This window comes from Ailuropoda melanoleuca, chromosome 2, assembly GCF_002007445.2.
Source record: "Ailuropoda melanoleuca isolate Jingjing chromosome 2, ASM200744v2, whole genome shotgun sequence".
Classification (NCBI taxonomy): domain Eukaryota; kingdom Metazoa; phylum Chordata; class Mammalia; order Carnivora; family Ursidae; genus Ailuropoda; species Ailuropoda melanoleuca.
In genome coordinates this window covers 2,386,331-2,404,229 of record NC_048219.1, presented here as the reverse complement: position 1 = coordinate 2,404,229, position 17,899 = coordinate 2,386,331, and the positions used below count along the sequence as shown (strand labels likewise).

General features: G+C 59.5%; 1 protein-coding gene across 6 annotated transcripts in view; it reads left to right on the top strand.

Moving 5' to 3' along the window:
* Positions 1 to 17,899, top strand: part of HSPG2 (heparan sulfate proteoglycan 2) — a 96,720-nt gene that overhangs the window by 38,269 nt on the left and 40,552 nt on the right. For 2 of the 6 annotated variants that reach the window (XM_034645992.1, XM_034645988.1), the window contains exons 4-34: positions 794 to 903; positions 1,009 to 1,067; positions 1,346 to 1,506; positions 2,553 to 2,603; positions 3,051 to 3,179; positions 3,437 to 3,691; positions 3,785 to 3,904; positions 5,706 to 5,837; positions 5,996 to 6,140; positions 6,233 to 6,384; positions 6,477 to 6,623; positions 9,042 to 9,205; positions 9,691 to 9,870; positions 9,967 to 10,163; positions 10,272 to 10,419; positions 11,138 to 11,265; positions 11,736 to 11,822; positions 11,913 to 11,971; positions 12,148 to 12,215; positions 13,063 to 13,224; positions 13,347 to 13,523; positions 13,701 to 13,880; positions 14,000 to 14,118; positions 14,760 to 14,871; positions 15,050 to 15,163; positions 15,247 to 15,374; positions 15,706 to 15,792; positions 16,261 to 16,310; positions 16,636 to 16,730; positions 17,043 to 17,183; positions 17,591 to 17,782. In XM_034645992.1, coding sequence (XP_034501883.1) covers positions 794 to 903; positions 1,009 to 1,067; positions 1,346 to 1,506; positions 2,553 to 2,603; positions 3,051 to 3,179; positions 3,437 to 3,691; positions 3,785 to 3,904; positions 5,706 to 5,837; positions 5,996 to 6,140; positions 6,233 to 6,384; positions 6,477 to 6,623; positions 9,042 to 9,205; positions 9,691 to 9,870; positions 9,967 to 10,163; positions 10,272 to 10,419; positions 11,138 to 11,265; positions 11,736 to 11,822; positions 11,913 to 11,971; positions 12,148 to 12,215; positions 13,063 to 13,224; positions 13,347 to 13,523; positions 13,701 to 13,880; positions 14,000 to 14,118; positions 14,760 to 14,871; positions 15,050 to 15,163; positions 15,247 to 15,374; positions 15,706 to 15,792; positions 16,261 to 16,310; positions 16,636 to 16,730; positions 17,043 to 17,183; positions 17,591 to 17,782 — 4,049 coding nt within the window. The remainder of the gene's footprint in view (positions 1 to 793; positions 904 to 1,008; positions 1,068 to 1,345; positions 1,507 to 2,552; positions 2,604 to 3,050; positions 3,180 to 3,436; positions 3,692 to 3,784; positions 3,905 to 5,705; positions 5,838 to 5,995; positions 6,141 to 6,232; positions 6,385 to 6,476; positions 6,624 to 9,041; positions 9,206 to 9,690; positions 9,871 to 9,966; positions 10,164 to 10,271; positions 10,420 to 11,137; positions 11,266 to 11,735; positions 11,823 to 11,912; positions 11,972 to 12,147; positions 12,216 to 13,062; positions 13,225 to 13,346; positions 13,524 to 13,700; positions 13,881 to 13,999; positions 14,119 to 14,759; positions 14,872 to 15,049; positions 15,164 to 15,246; positions 15,375 to 15,705; positions 15,793 to 16,260; positions 16,311 to 16,635; positions 16,731 to 17,042; positions 17,184 to 17,590; positions 17,783 to 17,899) is intronic. The other 4 variants (XM_034646007.1, XM_034646001.1, XM_034645996.1 and 1 more) reach the window with 3 other exon arrangements.

The window sequence follows — 17,899 nt, the reverse complement described above, 5'->3', positions numbered from 1 at the left end:
GTTCTGTGCCAGGTGCCGCATCTAAGTGCTTGGGGAGATGGTGCGTGCAAGCATGATGCCATTTATTCCCTCCAGCTCCCCAGGGTGGTCAATGTAATTAATATCCTCATTTGACGGAGGAGGAAACAGAAGCTCAGACAAGTGAGGTCAGTGCCTGCGGTGTGGCTGACCTCAGAAGCCATGGTTTTCACCATGATATCCTACAGCTCATGTGTAACCGGGAAGGATCTGTGCAGTGCAGGGAGGAAGGTGCTCTGATGGGGGGAGCCTGGGGGCTGGGAGATCCAGAGGAGGGGGTCTCTAACCCAGCCAGGCTTGAGGGGGAGGGCAGTTCAGGTGGTCTTCTTGGAGGAGGTGATGGCTGAGCTGGGCTCTGAGGGATGACTAGAACCAGCCAGGGAAGAGTGGGGAAGCATGTCTCGGTCACTCGTGGCTGATCCCTGTGCCAGGCCAGCCTCTTCTGAAAGCCAGCCCTTCATGTCCAGCATCCTCTGTGCCCCTGGGAGCCTCTTCAGCACTGTCGCTTAGCTTCTGGGTCAGGCTACTTCCCTGATGGTTGAAGCGCCTCACTGGAGGGTGGGGGCCTTGGCTTTGACCCTGGGCAGGCCTGCCAGGGCCACCACAACAAGGGCTCATACGGGCAGTGCTGGGCATGGCTGTGGGCACACAGGTGTCAGTCTGGGCCAGAGGCCGCTAGAGACCATCCCTGAATTTCTTCCCACTGGCCCAGCTGCCTGAGGCTACAGCCTACCAGGCCAGGCCCCTCATGGTGACACTCCACTCCTCTCTGCAGTTTATTTCCGGGCCCTGGTCAACTTCACCCGCTCCATCCACTACAGCCCTCGGCTGGAGGATGCGGGCTCCGAGGAGTTCCGGGAGGTGTCCGAGGCGGTGGTAGACACGGTGAGGGGAAGGGGAAGGGGTTCGGGAGCTCCCCGAGTATGGGGGGTGCGGGACTGCCCTGAGGTGAAGGTATCTGGAGGCTGATGGTGCTGTGTCGCTCTCCAGCTCGAGTCGGAGTACTTGAAGATTCCTGGAGACCAGGTTGTCAGTGTGGTGTTCATCAAGTGAGAAGGGTCCCCTGGGGGCCGGTGAGGGACAGGGTGGTGGGAGGGGGGTGACAAGGAGGGGAAGTAAGAGAAGCCAAATGGAGTGGATCTCTGTTGGTGGAATTTTAGGAGTTTGGGGAGACAATTTCAACCTTAAATTGCCCCACTTGGGTCCAGGCTGTGCAGGAACAGGGAAAGAGGAGAGCAGGCCTGGGCTTCAGGCAGGGGGCCGAGGGAGGAGCTGAGTCTGTGGGCGTCGACCTCACCCTGCTCCCCTGCCCCATCCCCATCCCTAGGGAGCTGGACGGCTGGGTGTTTGTGGAGCTGGACGTGGGCTCAGAAGGGAACGCGGACGGGGCTCAGATTCAGGGGGTGCTGCACACGGTCGTTTCCAGCGGCTCCATTGCCTCCTACATCACCTCCCCCCAGGGCTTCCAGTTCCGTCGCCTGGGCACAGGTAAGCCCATCCTGGGGCCTGGGGCACTTCCTCGTTTCTCAGACTCATGTGGGTCCCCTTCCAGGGTCCCCCCCATGGGCTCTTCTAGCATGGGACCGGTACACCAGTAGGGACTGGGAGCTCACTACCCCACGTGTCTGCTCCAGCCCTGGCTGGTTTTGAGTGTAATCTGTTTCCTTGAACGTGTGTCCAATTAGATCCAGTTTCTGCTCTCCCTCTCTCTCTCTAGACTTCTATACGCTGACAGTAGGTAATCATTCCCTTCTGCATACGGTACGTTCAGATCCAAACATTTCTGCATTTAATAATAACCAACAAATGTTTATTGAATGCTGACTAGGCACTCGGTGAGGCCCTTATGTCCAGCCTCCTGTTCAGCCTTCATCATTCCTGTGAAGTAAATATTCCTCCCGTTTTAGAGATTAGGGGACCGAGGCCCAGAAAGGACAAGTGGCTTGTCCCAGTCACATAGGCAGTAGTGGAAAAGCCAGAACTGATGCCAAACCCCATGTCTGTGCCAGTCTTGCCAGAACCCATGATGAGAGGTAGTGAGAAACTGAGGCTCAGAGAGGTCAAGAAACCAGCCCACAGTCACACAGCTATCAGATACAAGGATTGGCCTTCGCTGTTAGTCAGCCCGGGTTTCTCTGCACAGCACCCCATCTCCTGTTAGGACTCCCAGACCAGTCAGGCCCCATTCATTCCCCCACAGGCCCTGCTTCTCAGCCCCAACTCCATCCCTGTCTCTCCCCTGGGAAAGCTCCGACACGTCACCGTCCCTGACTTGGGGGAACCCAGAACTGAACACACTTTCCCTACCATGCTGTAGCCCAATCAGAAAAAACAGTGAAACCATCACCTTTCTCATTCCGCACATAAAACCCCAATGAATGTGCCGAAAGATCAGGTGTGCTCTTTTGGCATCCCCAGCTCCAGATCTGAAGATTGCTGGGCGCCCAGCCCTCTTCTCCCCACTTTTTAGGGAGCCGCCCTGGCTAGGTCCCAGGCCCCAGGTGGGCCGGTGCTGATCACACCTTCCTTTCCAGCACAGACACCCCCGCCCCCTCCGGCTGCCGTGGCGGCCGCAGTGACACCGGGTGAGAGTATAAGCCAGACCTAGGCCCAGCCAGGTACCTGGATGAGTTCCTGGAGGGAGGGGAAGGAAGGAGGAGGGCCAGATGGCTGGGCAGAGCCCACCAGCCACCCCTTCGGCCTTTCCCCCCCTTCGGCCTTTCCCCCCCGTCCTCCCTGGGCCAGCTTGCGGCCTGCATGTGATGTGATGTGGTGGCTGCATGTGTGTGTCTTGTTAACTGTGTGTGGGGTTTCTGGAAGGGATGGGTGAGGCCACCAGCACATGTCCCATGCCCCGTGTATGCTGTGATGTGTCCACCGTGTGCTCCTCTGCCTCACGGAAGTCTGCCAGAAGCCAAGTAGCCAGACACAGGGCCCCAAAGCCTGCTCCCAGCCACGCAGTGCCTGTGCTGCCCACGCCTTCTGACCCGCCCGTCCCTGCCTGCCCCTCTGACCCTCTCCCACCCCTGCAGTGCCCCAGGTCTCGAGAGAGTGCACTGAGGCCGAGTTTGCCTGCCACAGCCACAATGAGTGCATAGCCCTGGAATATCGCTGCGACCGGAGGCCTGACTGCAGGGACATGTCTGATGAGCTCAATTGTGGTGAGGGGCTATCTGGGGCCACAGGTGGCCTGCAGACACCAGGCGGGGCCAGGGCACCCCAGGGCCCCCAAGTTTACCGGTAGTCGTGAGGGTCTGGTGCAGGCAGGGGCTTTAAGGGAGGTGGGCGGGGATACGGGAAGGATGGGGGCAACGCGTGTGGCAGGGAGGTACAGGGAGGGCCAGCAGAGCGTGGGGGCGAGGGGTGAGGAGCCGCGTGCCGCCACCCTGTGCCAACACCAGGAGGGCTCTGTCCACAGAGGAGCCGGTCCCGGAGCTCAGCTCCGTAGCCCCTGCCCTGGCGGAGACAACACCCTTAGCGCCCGAGCCAGAGGTAACCACTCCACAGCCGCTCCCAGGCGTGCCCGCTCCCCAGCTTCTGGTCCCCAGTCCAGGCAGGCCTTTGCCCTGTGGGCCTCACGAGGCCACCTGCCACAGCGGGCACTGCATCCCCAAAGACTACATCTGCGACGGGCAAGAGGACTGCAAGGACGGCAGCGACGAGCTAGACTGCGGTGAGGACCGGCAGGGTGGGGGTGGGAGGGGGTGAGGGAGCCAGGGGAGTGGCTGGGGGAGGGCCGCTGGTTGAACCTGGCCCGGTCCCCCAGGCCCCAGTCCGCCCTGTGAGCCCAATGAGTTCCCCTGTGGGAACGGGCACTGCGCCCTCAAGCTGTGGCACTGTGACGGGGACTTTGACTGTGAGGACCGCACCGACGAGACCGACTGCCGTGAGTGTGCTGCGGGCCCCTCCCCGGGCCCAGCCCCCCTGCCCCAGCTCTGAACGTACAACCATCTGCTCTCCCTGGCCGAGCGCAGAGGCCCTGGGGACAGATTTGAAGGTTTCTCTCGGACCCCAGCGGTGAGGGCTCTTGGCTCTGAGCTGAGCTTTGTAGGAATCCGTGTGGCCAGACTGCCTGTGCTAATGTCTCCTTGTTTCTTTTCTGTCCCTTGTTATAATAGCTCTTCTCTGTGTTATTTACACTTGGGTAAAACTCAGACAAGTGGCCAAGAGGGCTTGATAGCCTCGTGTCCCCTAACGATCTGACTCTTGGCGTATGTGGGAGTCAGAGCCTTTCCCTGATGGGCGTAAGGCTTCTCCACATAGAGCTAGTTCTGAGTTTTTTGGGCACCCATCTGCCCAGCTCTTCATCGTCTCCCCATTCCGTCGGCCACTGTTCACCTCTCCATGCACCCATTCACCCAACTCTCGGTCCATCTGCTGTCTGTCCACACAGCTCTTCCTCCATCTCTCCACCCACCAACCTAACATCCTTCCTTTCTCCTAGCCCAGCCCATCCACTCAGCTGACATCCATCCAGCCCTCCAGTCAATGTTAAAAACATTCTGACGGTTAAGTGGGTGAGGCTGGAGAGTCAGATGCCCTATCAGGTAGCATCTTGAGTGCCCTGCCCTGTAGGTGAAACCCAGGCATTGGTAGTCTGAGATTGCGGATAATCTTCAAATCACTTCTCTGTGATCCCGGGTCACGAGCCTGGGCGCATGCTGACATTCCTTCTGTCCGCGGGTCCGGCTCCTCCCTGCCTTCCTCCACCTTCCCTGCCCCCCATCGGTGCCGGAGAGAAGCAGCAGCATGCCACACACTGACAGTTTTATGATGTCCTTCCTGTGGCTCTAAGCTTGCCTGACAACAGCCCCTTGGGAAAGAGAAGTAATTGAGGGCTTTAGTCGAAAAGCCCTTCTCAGCTGGGGAGAAATCAAAGGAGACCGAGTCCTTGTTGGCAGAGTGCGGGACAGAGAATGTGAAAGCTGAGTGGCCTTGGGAAGTCCTAGAGTGTTGGGACAGAAGCCCCAAGCTGGTCAGTAGATGGCTGCCTCCTGGCCTCCTCTCACTTCCTTCCCCATGGCCTCCTCTCCTACACCACTCTGCCTTCTCTGTCCCTGTGCGTGTGTCTGTCTCAAAGTCAGTCTCCCCGAGGAAGGATGTCGGTCACTGTCTCCTAGAGATGCCCAGCTGGGGCCCAGCCCTGGTGCCAGGCCAACCCCAGGCTTCTGACCAGTCCCCAGGTGGCGGCCTCAGGCCAGGTGGCCCCCCTGGGACAGTCAGAGGAGTACAGAGCAGTGAGGTTTGGGCTGTGGCAGGCCCCTTGCAAGGCCTTCCTGGTAGAGAGCCCCGCACCGGCATTACCTGGCGTCTCGGGATGCCGGTCACTTTGCCTGTGCCTTTGACAGAAGTCTTGTGCTTCTGAGGCCGGCTGAGTGTGGAAGGAACTGAGTGGCTGTAGTGTGCCAGCTGTGTCTCTGTTTTGGGGAATGCAGGTGCAGCGAGTGGTGGGGACAGGGTGATGTGATGAGCCATTTGATGGCCGGCTGGTGACAGCTGGCAATGTTGTGGCAACAGTGTGTGGGTCTCATCAGGACAACTGTGTGTCATGCGGGTGAGGAGAGAGAGTGACCCTGGGAACACCAGGGGAACGTAGGCAGGGTTGACTGTTGGGTGTAGGTGGGGAAAGGGGTGATCTTTCCTGAGGGCAGTGCAGGCTGCCCACACTGCCTGGCTCTGTCCCCTAGCTGCCAAGCGCCCCGAGGATGTGTGCGGGCCCACGCAGTTCCGCTGTGTCTCCACGAACACGTGCATCCCGGCCAGCTTCCACTGTGACGAGGAGAGCGACTGTCCCGACCGCAGTGATGAATTTGGCTGCAGTGAGTGGGGGCCAGGGTTAGGGGACGCGAGCCACGGGCCCTGAACCCCAGGGTGGGTGGGTTCCCATGGCCCGGTCCACAGTCTCAGCCCTGCTCTCCTCCCCCACTCCTCCTCCCTTTGCCCTTCACACCCCTCACTCCTGCTCCGGTCTCCCCAGTGCCCCCCCAGGTGGTGACCCCGCCCCAGGAGTCCATCCAGGCTTCCCGGGGCCAGACAGTGACCTTCACCTGCGTGGCCATTGGCGTCCCCACCCCCATCATCAACTGGAGGCTTAACTGGGGCCACATCCCCTCTCATCCCAGGTATGGCTCTGAGCCCGGGCAGGGCCTGGGGATCTGGGGGACACTGGGCAGTGGCCCTGGCCTGACCCCACCTCTGTCTCGGGGCCCTCCAGGGTGACAGTGACCAGCGAAGGAGGCCGTGGCACGCTGACCATCCGCGATGTGAAGGAGGCAGACCAGGGTGCCTACACTTGCGAGGCCATGAACGCCCGGGGCATGGTGTTTGGCATTCCTGATGGGGTCCTGGAGCTCATTCCAAAGCGAGGTACAGTCGGTGGGCAGATGGGCCCTGGGCGTGGTGGTAGAGCTACCACGTGCTGGTGACCGGCTACAGCCTGCTCCCGTGCCACCCAGCAGGGCCCTGCCCCGACGGGCACTTCTACCTGGAGCACAGCGCCTCCTGCCTGCCCTGCTTCTGCTTTGGGGTCACCAACGTGTGCCAGAGCAGCCGCCGCTTCCGAGACCAGATCCGGTTGCGCTTTGACCGGCCCGATGACTTCAAGGGTGCGTTGGCGGGCGGACAGGTGGGCGGGCGCTGTGGTGGGCAGGAGGGTGGGGGTGGGGGGCACCAGGCCTAGAGAGAGGGCAGAGAGGGGAGAGCAGCGTGGGCAGGTGGATGGGGCCAGGTTCAAGGGCAGGCACAGGGTTGCCGAAGGAAGGCTGAGCCCTGCGAGAACAGCACTTCGGGGAAACAAACATTTCAGGAAAAGCCAAGTCCGCACTTGACGTCTGCCTGCTTGGGTTATGAAGAGGACAGGCTCTGGCGCCAGACGCCTTGTGTAAATCCTGACGCTCCCTGACTGCCTGTGCCTTGGTCAAGGGACGGTCTTGTGTCTCCACTTCCTCGTCTACAAAATGGGGATAAAAGAAGCACGACCTCCCACCTTGCTGGAAGGACTTGACAGGTTACCGCATATAAGCCATGCAGAATTGTGCTCAGTCCATGCTAAGTGCCCCGTACGTGCTCTCTGATGTCCTTGTCATCATCCGCAGCAACCCCATCCCCAGAGGCAGAGAGGTGCCAGTGTCCCCAGAGCCCGGCTTAGGCATCTTCTCAGCCTGGGGCTAACCTGTCTGGGGGACCCTTGGCTTCTTCAGGCCTGTGTCCCCAAACCTAAAGGCCGGCAGCTGGACTCCATTCTCTCTGGCTCTGAGAGGCGGAACGGCATGGGCCCAGATAGCACACGGATTTGGGTTCAGGTTCCAACCCCCGTTTACTGCCCCGCATCTTGCTGCATCCCATCTCATTTTCTGCATCACAAAGGGTTAAATGCAAGGAGAGGACTTAGCTGCCCCCATAGTAAGCACTCAGCCGGTGCTGTGGCCCAACACACAGTCATCAGACAGCCGGTCATCCTTGCAGGGTTAGGGCTGTTTTTATTCTTTTCCGACGGGGAGCCTGAGGTCCTCTGAGAGGCTGTGTGGCTTCCTTAAGGTTACACGGCTGTTTAGAGGATGTTTAGAGCTGGACCCCAGGCCTGTCTGATCCGAGTCGGAGCAGTCAGGGTGGGCGGGGCTTCCAGGCTGAGCAGGTGGCCTGTACCTGGATGGTGACTAGGATGAGGGGGACATGAAAATATCCCTGCAAAGGAGGGAGGAAGGCAGGCCTGGGGGAGCGTGGCCTGGTCTTGGGGGCTCCGCATGGTCATTCTGCGGACGTGGGTGTGGACTTCTCTATGGTTACAGGGGTTGCATTTAAGAGGAAGGGAGGAAGCTGGTTTCACACAGATGTAGTCTTAGCACAAGGAAGGAATTTCTAAGAGTCAAACCTGTCCAGAGTTGGGAGGGAATGCCTTTGGAGGTAACGAGCCTCCCACCCCTTAGAGCTGTTCAGTGCGGTAGTCACTAACAACACGTGGCTGTTTAAATTAAAATTGATCCACTCACTGGCGTGCCTGGGTGGCTCAGTCGGTGAAGCATCCAACTCTTGGTTTTGGGTCAGGTCATGATCTCAGGGTTGTGAGATTGAGCCCCATGTCGGGCTCCGTGCCCAGCAGGGAGTCTGCTTAGATTCTCTCTCTCCCTCTCCCCTTCCCCACTGTGCACGCAGGCTTTCTCGCTCTCTCTCAAATAAATTAATAAATCTTTAAAAAAACATGATTAATTCACTTTCTCAGCCACATTAGCCACATTTTGAGTACCCAGTAGCCACATGTGTCTAGTGGCTACTGTATTAGAGAATACAAATACAGGACACGTCTGTCCTCACCAACATTTTCTTGGATGGTTAGTGCTTCCATAGGGATCTGGAAGCACGCTGTAGAGAGAAATCCTCCGTGTGTGCGTGTGTGTGTGTGTGTGTGCATGCACGCACATGTATGTTATGGGGGGGGCTGGTGGGCTAGACGACCCATCATAATGACAACAGACCATAAACAGCTGGTTTTGTGCCACACTCTAAGTATTTCCTATCGATTTGCTCATTTTATCTTCCTAATAACCTTCTGAAACAAGCCAGTATTGCTTCCACTGTATAGATAAGGAAACTGAGGCCTTTGTGCAGACTCACACATCAGTGGAACCGGGACTTGGCGGCTGTTCTTCAGCCCTGGGTAGCTCTCTACTGCCCCCTGAGGGCCGTTCCAACCCTGACAGTCTGTGGAGCTGTCCTCAAACAAAAGGCTCTGAGAAGTCCTGCTACAAAGAATCCCCGTGACCTTTTCTTGACCCTGTGGTTCCCAGATGGTTCCCAGCCATCATTCTCCAGCATTGACTTTCCCCACAGCGTGCTTTGGGTACTGCTACTCCAAAGAAGAAAAAAAACTGCTTCTTTTTTTTTTGACTTGGGGAAAGACACTGAAGTTCTCTTTAAGTCAGATTTCTCCCAGAACTTTCCCATCTTTCTGGATAACCGCCTTTCAAGGTGGGTGTCTCAGGCAGACATGTGCTGTGGCCCTCACCCCTCCCTCTTGCTGCCCACAGGTGTGAATGTGACGATGCCCTCGCAGCCCGGCATGCCACCCCTCTCCTCCACCCAGCTGCAGATCGACCCTGCTCTGCAGGAGTTCCAGCTGGTCGACCTGTCCCGCCGCTTCCTAGTGCATGACTCTTTCTGGACTCTGCCCGAGCAGTTCCTGGGCAATAAGGTGAGGGACGGGACTGCTGCTCTGGATGGGGAAAAAGGCCAAGCCCCACTTCCATGCCCAGAACCCGCCTGGGTTCCGCTCCCTCTGAAGCTGGCAGGCAGCAGGACAGACTCCACTCTGGGGGAAAGGGGGGCACTGGCTTATTCGTTCAGAGTAGGGTGTCTGGCCACCACGCTCAAGTTGGAAGGAATGCCGACTCAGCTTTTAGAAAGGGGTTCCTGGACCACTCCCCCACACCAGGGATGGGGTCAGTGCTCCTCCTCAGGCCTCCCTGGGCACCTTTTAGTCTACTCCGCATGTCGGACCGAGTACCCCCAGGCAGAGCCAAGTTCCCCCCCATCTCTGCTTTGCTGTGCCCAGCTCTGTGCCAGACATACAGTGAGCGCCAGGCACCCAGAGGGAAGGAGGAAGGGCCAAGTGGGCCCAGAGCAGGCATCAGGTCGTGCCCCCGGCTTCCCTGCCCTGATCTACCCTGTCCCGACCAGGTGGACTCCTACGGTGGCTCCCTGCACTACAAGGTGCGTTATGAGCTGGCCCGTGGCATGCTGGAGCCAGTGCAGCGGCCGGATGTGGTCCTCGTGGGCGCCGGATATCGCCTTCTCTCCCGAGGGCACGTGCCCACCCAGCCTGGCACTCTAAACCAGCGCCAGGTTCAGTTCTCCGAGGTAGGCGGTGCCTGAGCTCTTGGGGCTGGGGGGAGGGGCTGCAGGCTGGGCAGGTGCTAACGTGTGACTCCTCCGCACACCTTTGTTCGAATCCAGGAGCACTGGGTCCACGAGTCCAGCAGGCCAGTGCAGCGGGCTGAGATGTTGCAGGTGCTGCAGAGCCTGGAGGCCGTGCTCATCCAAACGGTGTACAATGCCAAGATGGCCAGTGTGGGCCTGAGTGACATTGCCATGGACACCACCGTCACCCACGCCACCAGCCACGGCCGGGCCCACAGCGTGGAGGAGTGCAGGTGCCTGACTTGGCAGGGCTCGAAACCACAGAGTCCCCAGCAAGGATAGGGGAGAAACAGCATGGCCTCACGGTTCCTGTAACCACTGTCTTCGTCCTGCCCCCACAGATGCCCCATTGGCTATTCCGGCTTATCCTGCGAGAGCTGTGATGCCCATTTCACCCGGGTGCCTGGCGGGCCCTACCTGGGCACCTGCTCTGGCTGCAACTGTAATGGGCACGCCAGCTCTTGTGACCCCGTGTATGGCCACTGCCTGGTGAGTAGTGCCAGTTGGCATTCAGACTCTGGCTGGGGCAGGGAGCACAGACAGGGTGGGGGGCACAGGGTGAAGCCTCTTGGTGCCCACAAGCTTAGCATGAGTGTCTAGAATGACTGTCATGGCTGCTAGATAAACTGTCATGACCTCTGGATGCATTAACAGAGGTATAACGTCCAGATAAGGGAGGTGAAGGTCCTACTGTCTTCCACCCTGGTCAGAACAGTCCTGGAGAGTACTGTGTTAAGGATGGTCCTTAGCAAGGCAGCCCGAAGGGGAGGAAGCCTGGAAATCATATGTATTTCTAAGGAATAGTGGAGGGGGCTGCGATTATGGAGCTGACAGAAGACAGGCTCAAGCAGAGAAAGCTACCATCTTCAAATTCCTCAAGAGCTGTGTAGGGTAAGAAGAAACAGATTCCAGAGGCCTGAAATGGCCAGTGGATACAGGTTAGAAGAGGGAGGCGGGTTTAGGTCCGTATAAAGCAGGCATTTAGAACCTTCTGTGGAACAGACTGCCCATGTGAGGTGAAGAATTCCCCATAGGATGCAGCTGGATTCTCCCCAGGCTGCAGAGCTGTGGAGTAATTCCAGCATGATGGAGGACTGGGGCAGCCTCACATGGCCACGCTTAGAATCCAGTGTGGCCACGCTCAGAATCCAGTGGGGCGGAGGGCCTGCTCTGTGGGACCTGAACCATTCCTTCCCCTTCCTCCCAGAACTGCCAGCACAACACAGAGGGGCCGCAGTGCAATAAATGCAAGCCTGGCTTCTTTGGGGACGCCACAAAGGCCACAGCCACTGCCTGCCGGCCCTGCCCTTGCCCATACATTGATGCCTCCCGCAGGTCAGAGCCGGCTCAGGGTGGGGGAGTTGTGTTGGGGGGCGGTGGGCAGTACAGCAGGCAAGGGGCATACTCTGGGCAGGGAGGTGGGAGACCCGGGTTCAAATCCTAACCTGGTCACTAAATTGTTCCATGCCCCTTGACCTCTCTGGGCCTCAGCTTCCTTACCCATATAATGGGCCCATCTATCTTTCTGGTGCTACTATGAGGCTGCAGAGAATAGGTGGGCAGGGGCTTAGTAAAGCATGCGACTCTTGATCTCAGGGTTGTAAGTTCAAGCCCCATGTTGGGTGTAGAGATGACTTAGAAATTAAAAAATCTTAAAAAAAAAGGATAAGTGGGCGAAGACAGCATCATGTCTCATGGCATACTGTGCCATGTGGGCAACAGTCATTTCCCAGGGTGGGAGTGTAAGCCCTGGCCTGGCCCATCGCTGCAGCCCTGCCCCCTGTCCTGCCACTTGATACCCACAGATTCTCAGACACCTGCTTTCTGGACACGGATGGTCAAGCCACATGTGATGCATGTGCCCCAGGCTATACAGGCCGCCGCTGTGAGAGGTGAGGGAGAGCCGGCGGGGACCAGGGGAAGCGATCTGTACTGGGTGGGGACACGGAAGTGCCGCTGACGACCCTCCCTCTCTCCACCAGCTGTGCCCCTGGGTATGAGGGCAACCCCATCCAGCCCGGCGGGAAGTGCAGGCCCACCAGTGAGTATCACAGCCGCCATCCCCTGGCACCTCCCCGGGCTGCCCACTGGACCCCAGTCCTGGAGCCCGGCCCCAACCCCATGATCCTTGGGGAGCCATCCCTTTCCCACCTGTCTGGCCAGACTGGGTCTATCCCCTTCCCCCCTGCCTTGCCGACACCCACTTTGTGCTTCCAGACCAGGAGATTGTGCGCTGTGACGAGCGAGGCAGCACGGGGACCTCTGGGGAGGCCTGCCGCTGTAAGGTACGCAGGCCCTCCCCTCCCCCACCCCAGGGGCCTCCTGGGACACAGCTGGGAGAGGGAGGAAGGAGGCTCCACCTTTGCCCTAGCTCCTTGGCTGGTGGGTGACAGCTTAGCTAGAGGCTTCCCCTCATGAGAGGTGGTCTGGCATCGGGGCGGAGCTTACACTGGCGGGTCAGGTAACTGGGCTGAACTCCCAGGTGCTTTGCCAGTCATTCTTTGTGTGACTGCTGTATCTGTGTTGTACCTTCGCTTTTAAAGTTCTCATGCTGACGTGACCGTGTGGGTATTAGTGTCCCCAGTTTACAGATAAGCAACGGAGGCTCAGAGGAGGGACATCATTTGCAGTAAGAGTGGGAGAATCGAGTCAGTGGAAAAAAGAACTGGGCAGATTTTGGAGTTAAGCACTCCAGATCTTAAATCCCAGAATGGATGAGCAAGCCAAGGGACCTGGTGTAAATCATTCCTCCCATCCTTGAGCCTCCGTTTTCTCATGGGAAGCATGGAGGTATCACTCACTTCCGAAGGTACTTAGAAGAATTAAATGAGCTGGTGGTCGAACAGAAACCAGCACAATGCATGAAACACTCCATAGAGGGTAGCAGTAACTTTTAACCAAGTTGCTCTATTTCAAATCTACGTGTGTTTGTGAGCCCCCTACCAGCCCAAGTGAAAAGGGGGAAAAGACTTGTTGCTTAAGCTCCTCCTAATTGGGAATCACTGTTCACATGGTGGCAGCCCTGCTTATAAGTGCTTTTTCCATGGCTTTCCCGGCCTTGGGTCCCCATCCAGAAGGTGGGCAGATGAAGCCGGAAGCTCCAGGCAGCCCCTCCTGTGGGCCGTCCTGCAGCTCCCAGCTCTGTGCCCGCAGAACAACGTGGTGGGGCGTCTGTGCAACGAGTGTGTCGCCGGCTCTTTCCACCTGAGCGCCCGCAACCCTGACGGCTGCCTCAAGTGCTTCTGCATGGGGGTCAGTCGCCAGTGCACCAGCTCGTCCTGGAGCCGCGCCCAGGTACCTATGTGGGCGGGCGGGGAGACAGCGGGCAGTTGGGGGGGGCAGACCCTGAGCCCAGGGTGGGCCACACGCCAGGGCCAGCCCCCATCCCCCATGCCAGCCTCCTCTCCCCCTCCCAGGTGCGTGGGGCTTCTGAAGAGCCCGGGCAGTTCAGCCTGACCAATGCTGCGGGCACCCACACCACCAGCGAGGGCGTCTCCTCACCCGCGCCCGGGGAGCTGGTCTTCTCCTCCTTCCACAACCTCCTGGCCGGACCCTACTTCTGGAGCCTCCCCCAACGCTTTCGCGGGGACAAGGTGGGCAGGGGGGCGGGGAAGAGCAAAGGAACTCTGGGCAGCAGGGACAGCACAGGCAAAGGCTCGGAAACAAGAGCGTCAGGGTGCCTTTGGAGAAAAGAGGGCAGGCGTGGCCGGAGCAGTGGCGGGGCCGGGCCGTGGGGCCTCCGCTGAGCACCTGTCTACCCTGTGTCCCAGGTGACCTCCTATGGAGGAGAGCTGCGCTTCACAGTGACCCAGAGGCCTCAGCCTGGCTCCTCACCCCTGCACGGGCAGCCCCTGGTTGTCCTGCAGGGCAATGGCATTGTCTTGGAGCATCATACTTCCCAGGACCCCAGCCCCGGGCAGCCCAGCACCTTCACGGTGCCCTTCCGGGAGGTGAGCCGCACTGCCTGGAGCCTGGCGTGGGGAGGGGCGGACCCCTGCCTCTCTTGCTCAGGGGCATCAGTAGCCCGGGAGGTCAGGGCTTGGCAGCACACGTGTCCTCTCCTTGGCAGCAAGCATGGCAACGGCCTGATGGGCAGCCGGCCACACGGGAGCACCTGCTGATGGCACTGGCGGGCATCGACACCCTCCTGATCCAGGCGTCCTTCACCCAGCGGCCAGCTGAGAGCAGGTGTCTGGGGCCAGGGCAGGAGGATGCAGGGACTTGGGGCAGTGGTTCCAGTCTCAGCAGCGTGATGCAGAGTGGCCAGAGGTCCAGCTCTCCCACATACAGGCTGTGGGGCCTTTCGTGCCTCATTTTCCCCATCTGTAAAATAGAGATCAGGGGGCTGGTCTGAGGTCGGGTGCCCTAGAAGCAAAGCCTGAGATGGGGACTAGGGAGCACACGATTCAGTGAGAACATGGGCGAGAGGGAGAGGGAAGGACAGACGAACAAAGGAAGGGCAAGTGGGCAGGCAAGGAAGCGGTTTCTGATCCAGATTAGCCTCAGCCTCACCCCACAAGGGGCCCTGCAGAGTCATTCTGCTTCGAGGCAGAGGGGCTTCTGTACCCTAGGTCAGGCTGTCATTGGTCACCCCGGGAGAGCAAGCTGGTGTGTTCTGTCCGGGAAAGGAAGGCTCATTCTCTGGAGAGAGTTGTAGGTATAAGCCATTCGCCACGACCCTCACAACAGCTGGGGGATGACACCCAGTTGGGGAGCCAGACAGGGCCCCAAAACATCACAGCAGGGCTGTTGGGAGAATCTCATGCAGAACTCCAGGGACGCCTGGCACGGAATGTGTGCTCATTCGTGGTGCGTCTTGTCACTCCCAGGGTCTCTGGTATCAGCATGGATGTGGCTGTGCCTGAGGACACAGGCCAGGACCCTGCGCTGGAAGTGGAACAGTGCACCTGCCCAGCTGGGTACCGTGGCCCCTCCTGCCAGGTGAGCCCTGGGCCCCACCCACCTGTCCTCCAGCAACCTCCTTGATGCTTCCAGGCTCCTCCCCCTTAAGCTCTCCCATCCTCCCCAGGCCCACCCGAGCCCCGCCACCCAGTGGGCACGGCCCTGAATCGGCCCTGCCCAGGAAGGCCCTCCTACTGCCCAATCTTCTTGCCCGTAGGACTGTGACACAGGCTACACACGCATGCCCAGTGGCCTCTACCTGGGCACCTGTGAACGTTGCAGCTGCCATGGCCATACAGAGGTCTGTGAGCCTGAAACAGGTGCCTGCCAGGTGAGTCCCTCCCTCCTTCCTTCCTGCCCAGGGAACGCTGGCGTCCAGGGGCCCAGCCTCAACCTACACTCTGCCCCCTCCAGGGCTGCCAACACCACACGGAGGGCCCTCAGTGTGAGCAGTGCCAGCCCGGATACTATGGGGATGCCCAGCGGGGGACACCACAGGACTGCCAGCCATGCCCGTGCTATGGAGCCCCCGCCGGTGGCCAGTGCGTCCTGTACCTGCTCCTTCCCGAAATATCCCCTGCCCCCTTCCAGACTCCCTTCTTCCCAGGCCCTTCTGAGAGGCAGGGGTTAAATCCTGGCCTTGCTGCTGCCTCACTGTGTCGTTTTGTATAAGGTACATTTCACTCTCTGGGCCTCCACTTCCTCATCTGTGAAATGGAGATGATGAGACACCCACCTTGTTCACTCGTGTGAGAATTGAATGAGGGCTCTGAGCACACAGCTCTCTTGCCCACGCTTCCTCTCCCTTCTCCCCTGATCCTAAAGGAAGGGCTACTGACCTTCTAACTAGACATTTGCCCCCCACACCGTCAGGGCTACCCATACTTGCTTTCTGGACACCGACGGCCACCCCACCTGTGATGCGTGCTCCCCAGGCCACAGCGGGCGTCACTGTGAGAGGTGAGGCAGGTGGTGGGCTGGGTGGGGAATGCTCAGGAGGGGCTGCCCCAGAAGCCTCCTACTCTCCCCTTATGCCAGTCCCCAGAAGACACTTAGCTGTCTCCCCTGAGAGCCTGAATCCTCAGAGATCCAGGCCTGCAGTTCACCTCCAACCCCAGCACCCCATGCCCCAGTGAGGGCAGGGACTTCTCAGAAAACCCTCATTCTTGCTAAAGGTCCTGGGTTCAAAGCCCAATCATGCTCACTCACCGGTTCTGTGGCCTCAGGCCTGTCCCTGCTCTTCTCCCACCTGTCTCCCTATCTGTAAAATGGGTGAGTTAGGCTGAATTCGTTCCTTCCCACACTGTGAGGCCTGGTTCCAGTCTGAGTCTGATACGGGAGGGGGCCCCCAGCACAGTCCTGGGCTCACAGCAGGCTCACCAGGATTCTGTGGTTCTGCCCTCCCTTCATCCAACGCTTTCTCCTTAGGTGTGCCCCAGGTTACTATGGCAACCCCAGCCAGGGCCAGCCATGCCGAAGTGAGTAGGGTTGGGGAGGCTTTTGGGGTCGGGCTGCCCGGTCTCCCCCAGGGGTGGAGCTAGGACAGAACCTTAGTTCTCCTTAGTTCTCCTTCAACCTCCTTTACCTTTCTGAGCCTCAGCTTCTTTATCTGTAAAATGGGTACAGTAAAAACCTCACCCACTCCAGAGGGCTGCTATGAATAGGTGTAATGTCTACATAGAGTAGGTGTTCAGAAATAAACACTCCCTCTCTTGGTGGTGAGCTCGATGCCCAGAGGGTGGTGGAAGTGAGGGTGCTTGGACTCGGGTTTGGGCTTCCAGCTGTGGCTTCCCTCCACCTCAGGAGACGACCAGCTGCCAGAGCCAATCGGCTGTGGCTGTGACCCCCAGGGCAGCATCAGCAGCCAGTGTGATGCCGCTGGCCAGTGCCATTGCAAGGTTAGTCCAAACCCCCCTCTCTAGGAGGCCCCGAACCACAGCCATGGTGGTCACCCTGGCATTCCCTCTCACTGTACCCTTGGGGCTACCCCTGAGCCCCCATCACCCTTCCCCAGAGGCCCCATCGCTGCCCCACTGCTTGGGCCCCGTGGGAAATCAGGCAGCAGCAAAGGGGAGCCGGGCTTAGGCATGGGGGCTGCAGAGGCTCCCCCAGAATTGCTGGAGGTGGCTGGGAGGCTGGCCTCAAAGGCTGCCGGAGGTGCAAGAGATCCCCTCAAGCTCCCACACCCACTCTTCCATCCAACCTCCCAGGCCCAGGTGGAAGGCCTCACGTGCAGTCACTGCCGGCCCCACCACTTCTTCCTGAGCGCCAGCAACCCCAACGGCTGCCTGCCCTGCTTCTGCATGGGCGTCACCCAGCAGTGCGCCAGCTCCTCCCACTCCCGCCACCTGGTAAGTGCGCATGCCCGTGCTCTGCTCCCCTCCTCTCCGCGTCCTCCCTGGGGCCGTCAGAGCGCTGGCCCAGTGGTGTCCCCTCTGCCTATGAGGATACCCATCCCCATGCCCGCATTACAGCCCCCGTCAGCACAGATCCCAGCAACCCTCGCCCCTACCCTAACACCCTCCCTGGGACCCCACTGTTGCTTGTGTCAGCACTGAGCCCAGCACCCCTGTCTTCTCCCCGGTAGCCTCCCCATTCCCCCCGGTAGCCTCCCCATTCCCCCCTTACTTCCGTCCTATCCCCATTCTCAGCAACCCACCATGACCCATCCTGATGCCGTCCCCTGCCTCTGCCCCTCCCCCACCAAGGTTCCCACCCCCGAGCCCTGGCTGACACCCTGTCCTCTCTCTGCTACCAGATCTCTACCCGCTTTGCCCCTGGGGACTTCCAAGGCTTTGCCCTGGTGAACCCCCAGCGGAACAGCCGCCTGACGGGAGGCTTCGCCGTGGAACCTGTGCCCGAGGGCGCCCAGCTCACCTTTGGCAACTTCGCCCAGCTCGGCCACGAGTCCTTCTACTGGCAGCTGCCGGAGGCGTACCAGGGAGACAAGGTGTGATGTGCAGTGAGGGCTGGCAGGCCCTCCCCCGCCGCCGGTTCCGAGCCGACCCTGCTGAGCCCCACGGCCAGGGGGGGGCTCAGACACACGTTGACCTCAGAGCAGGCATCG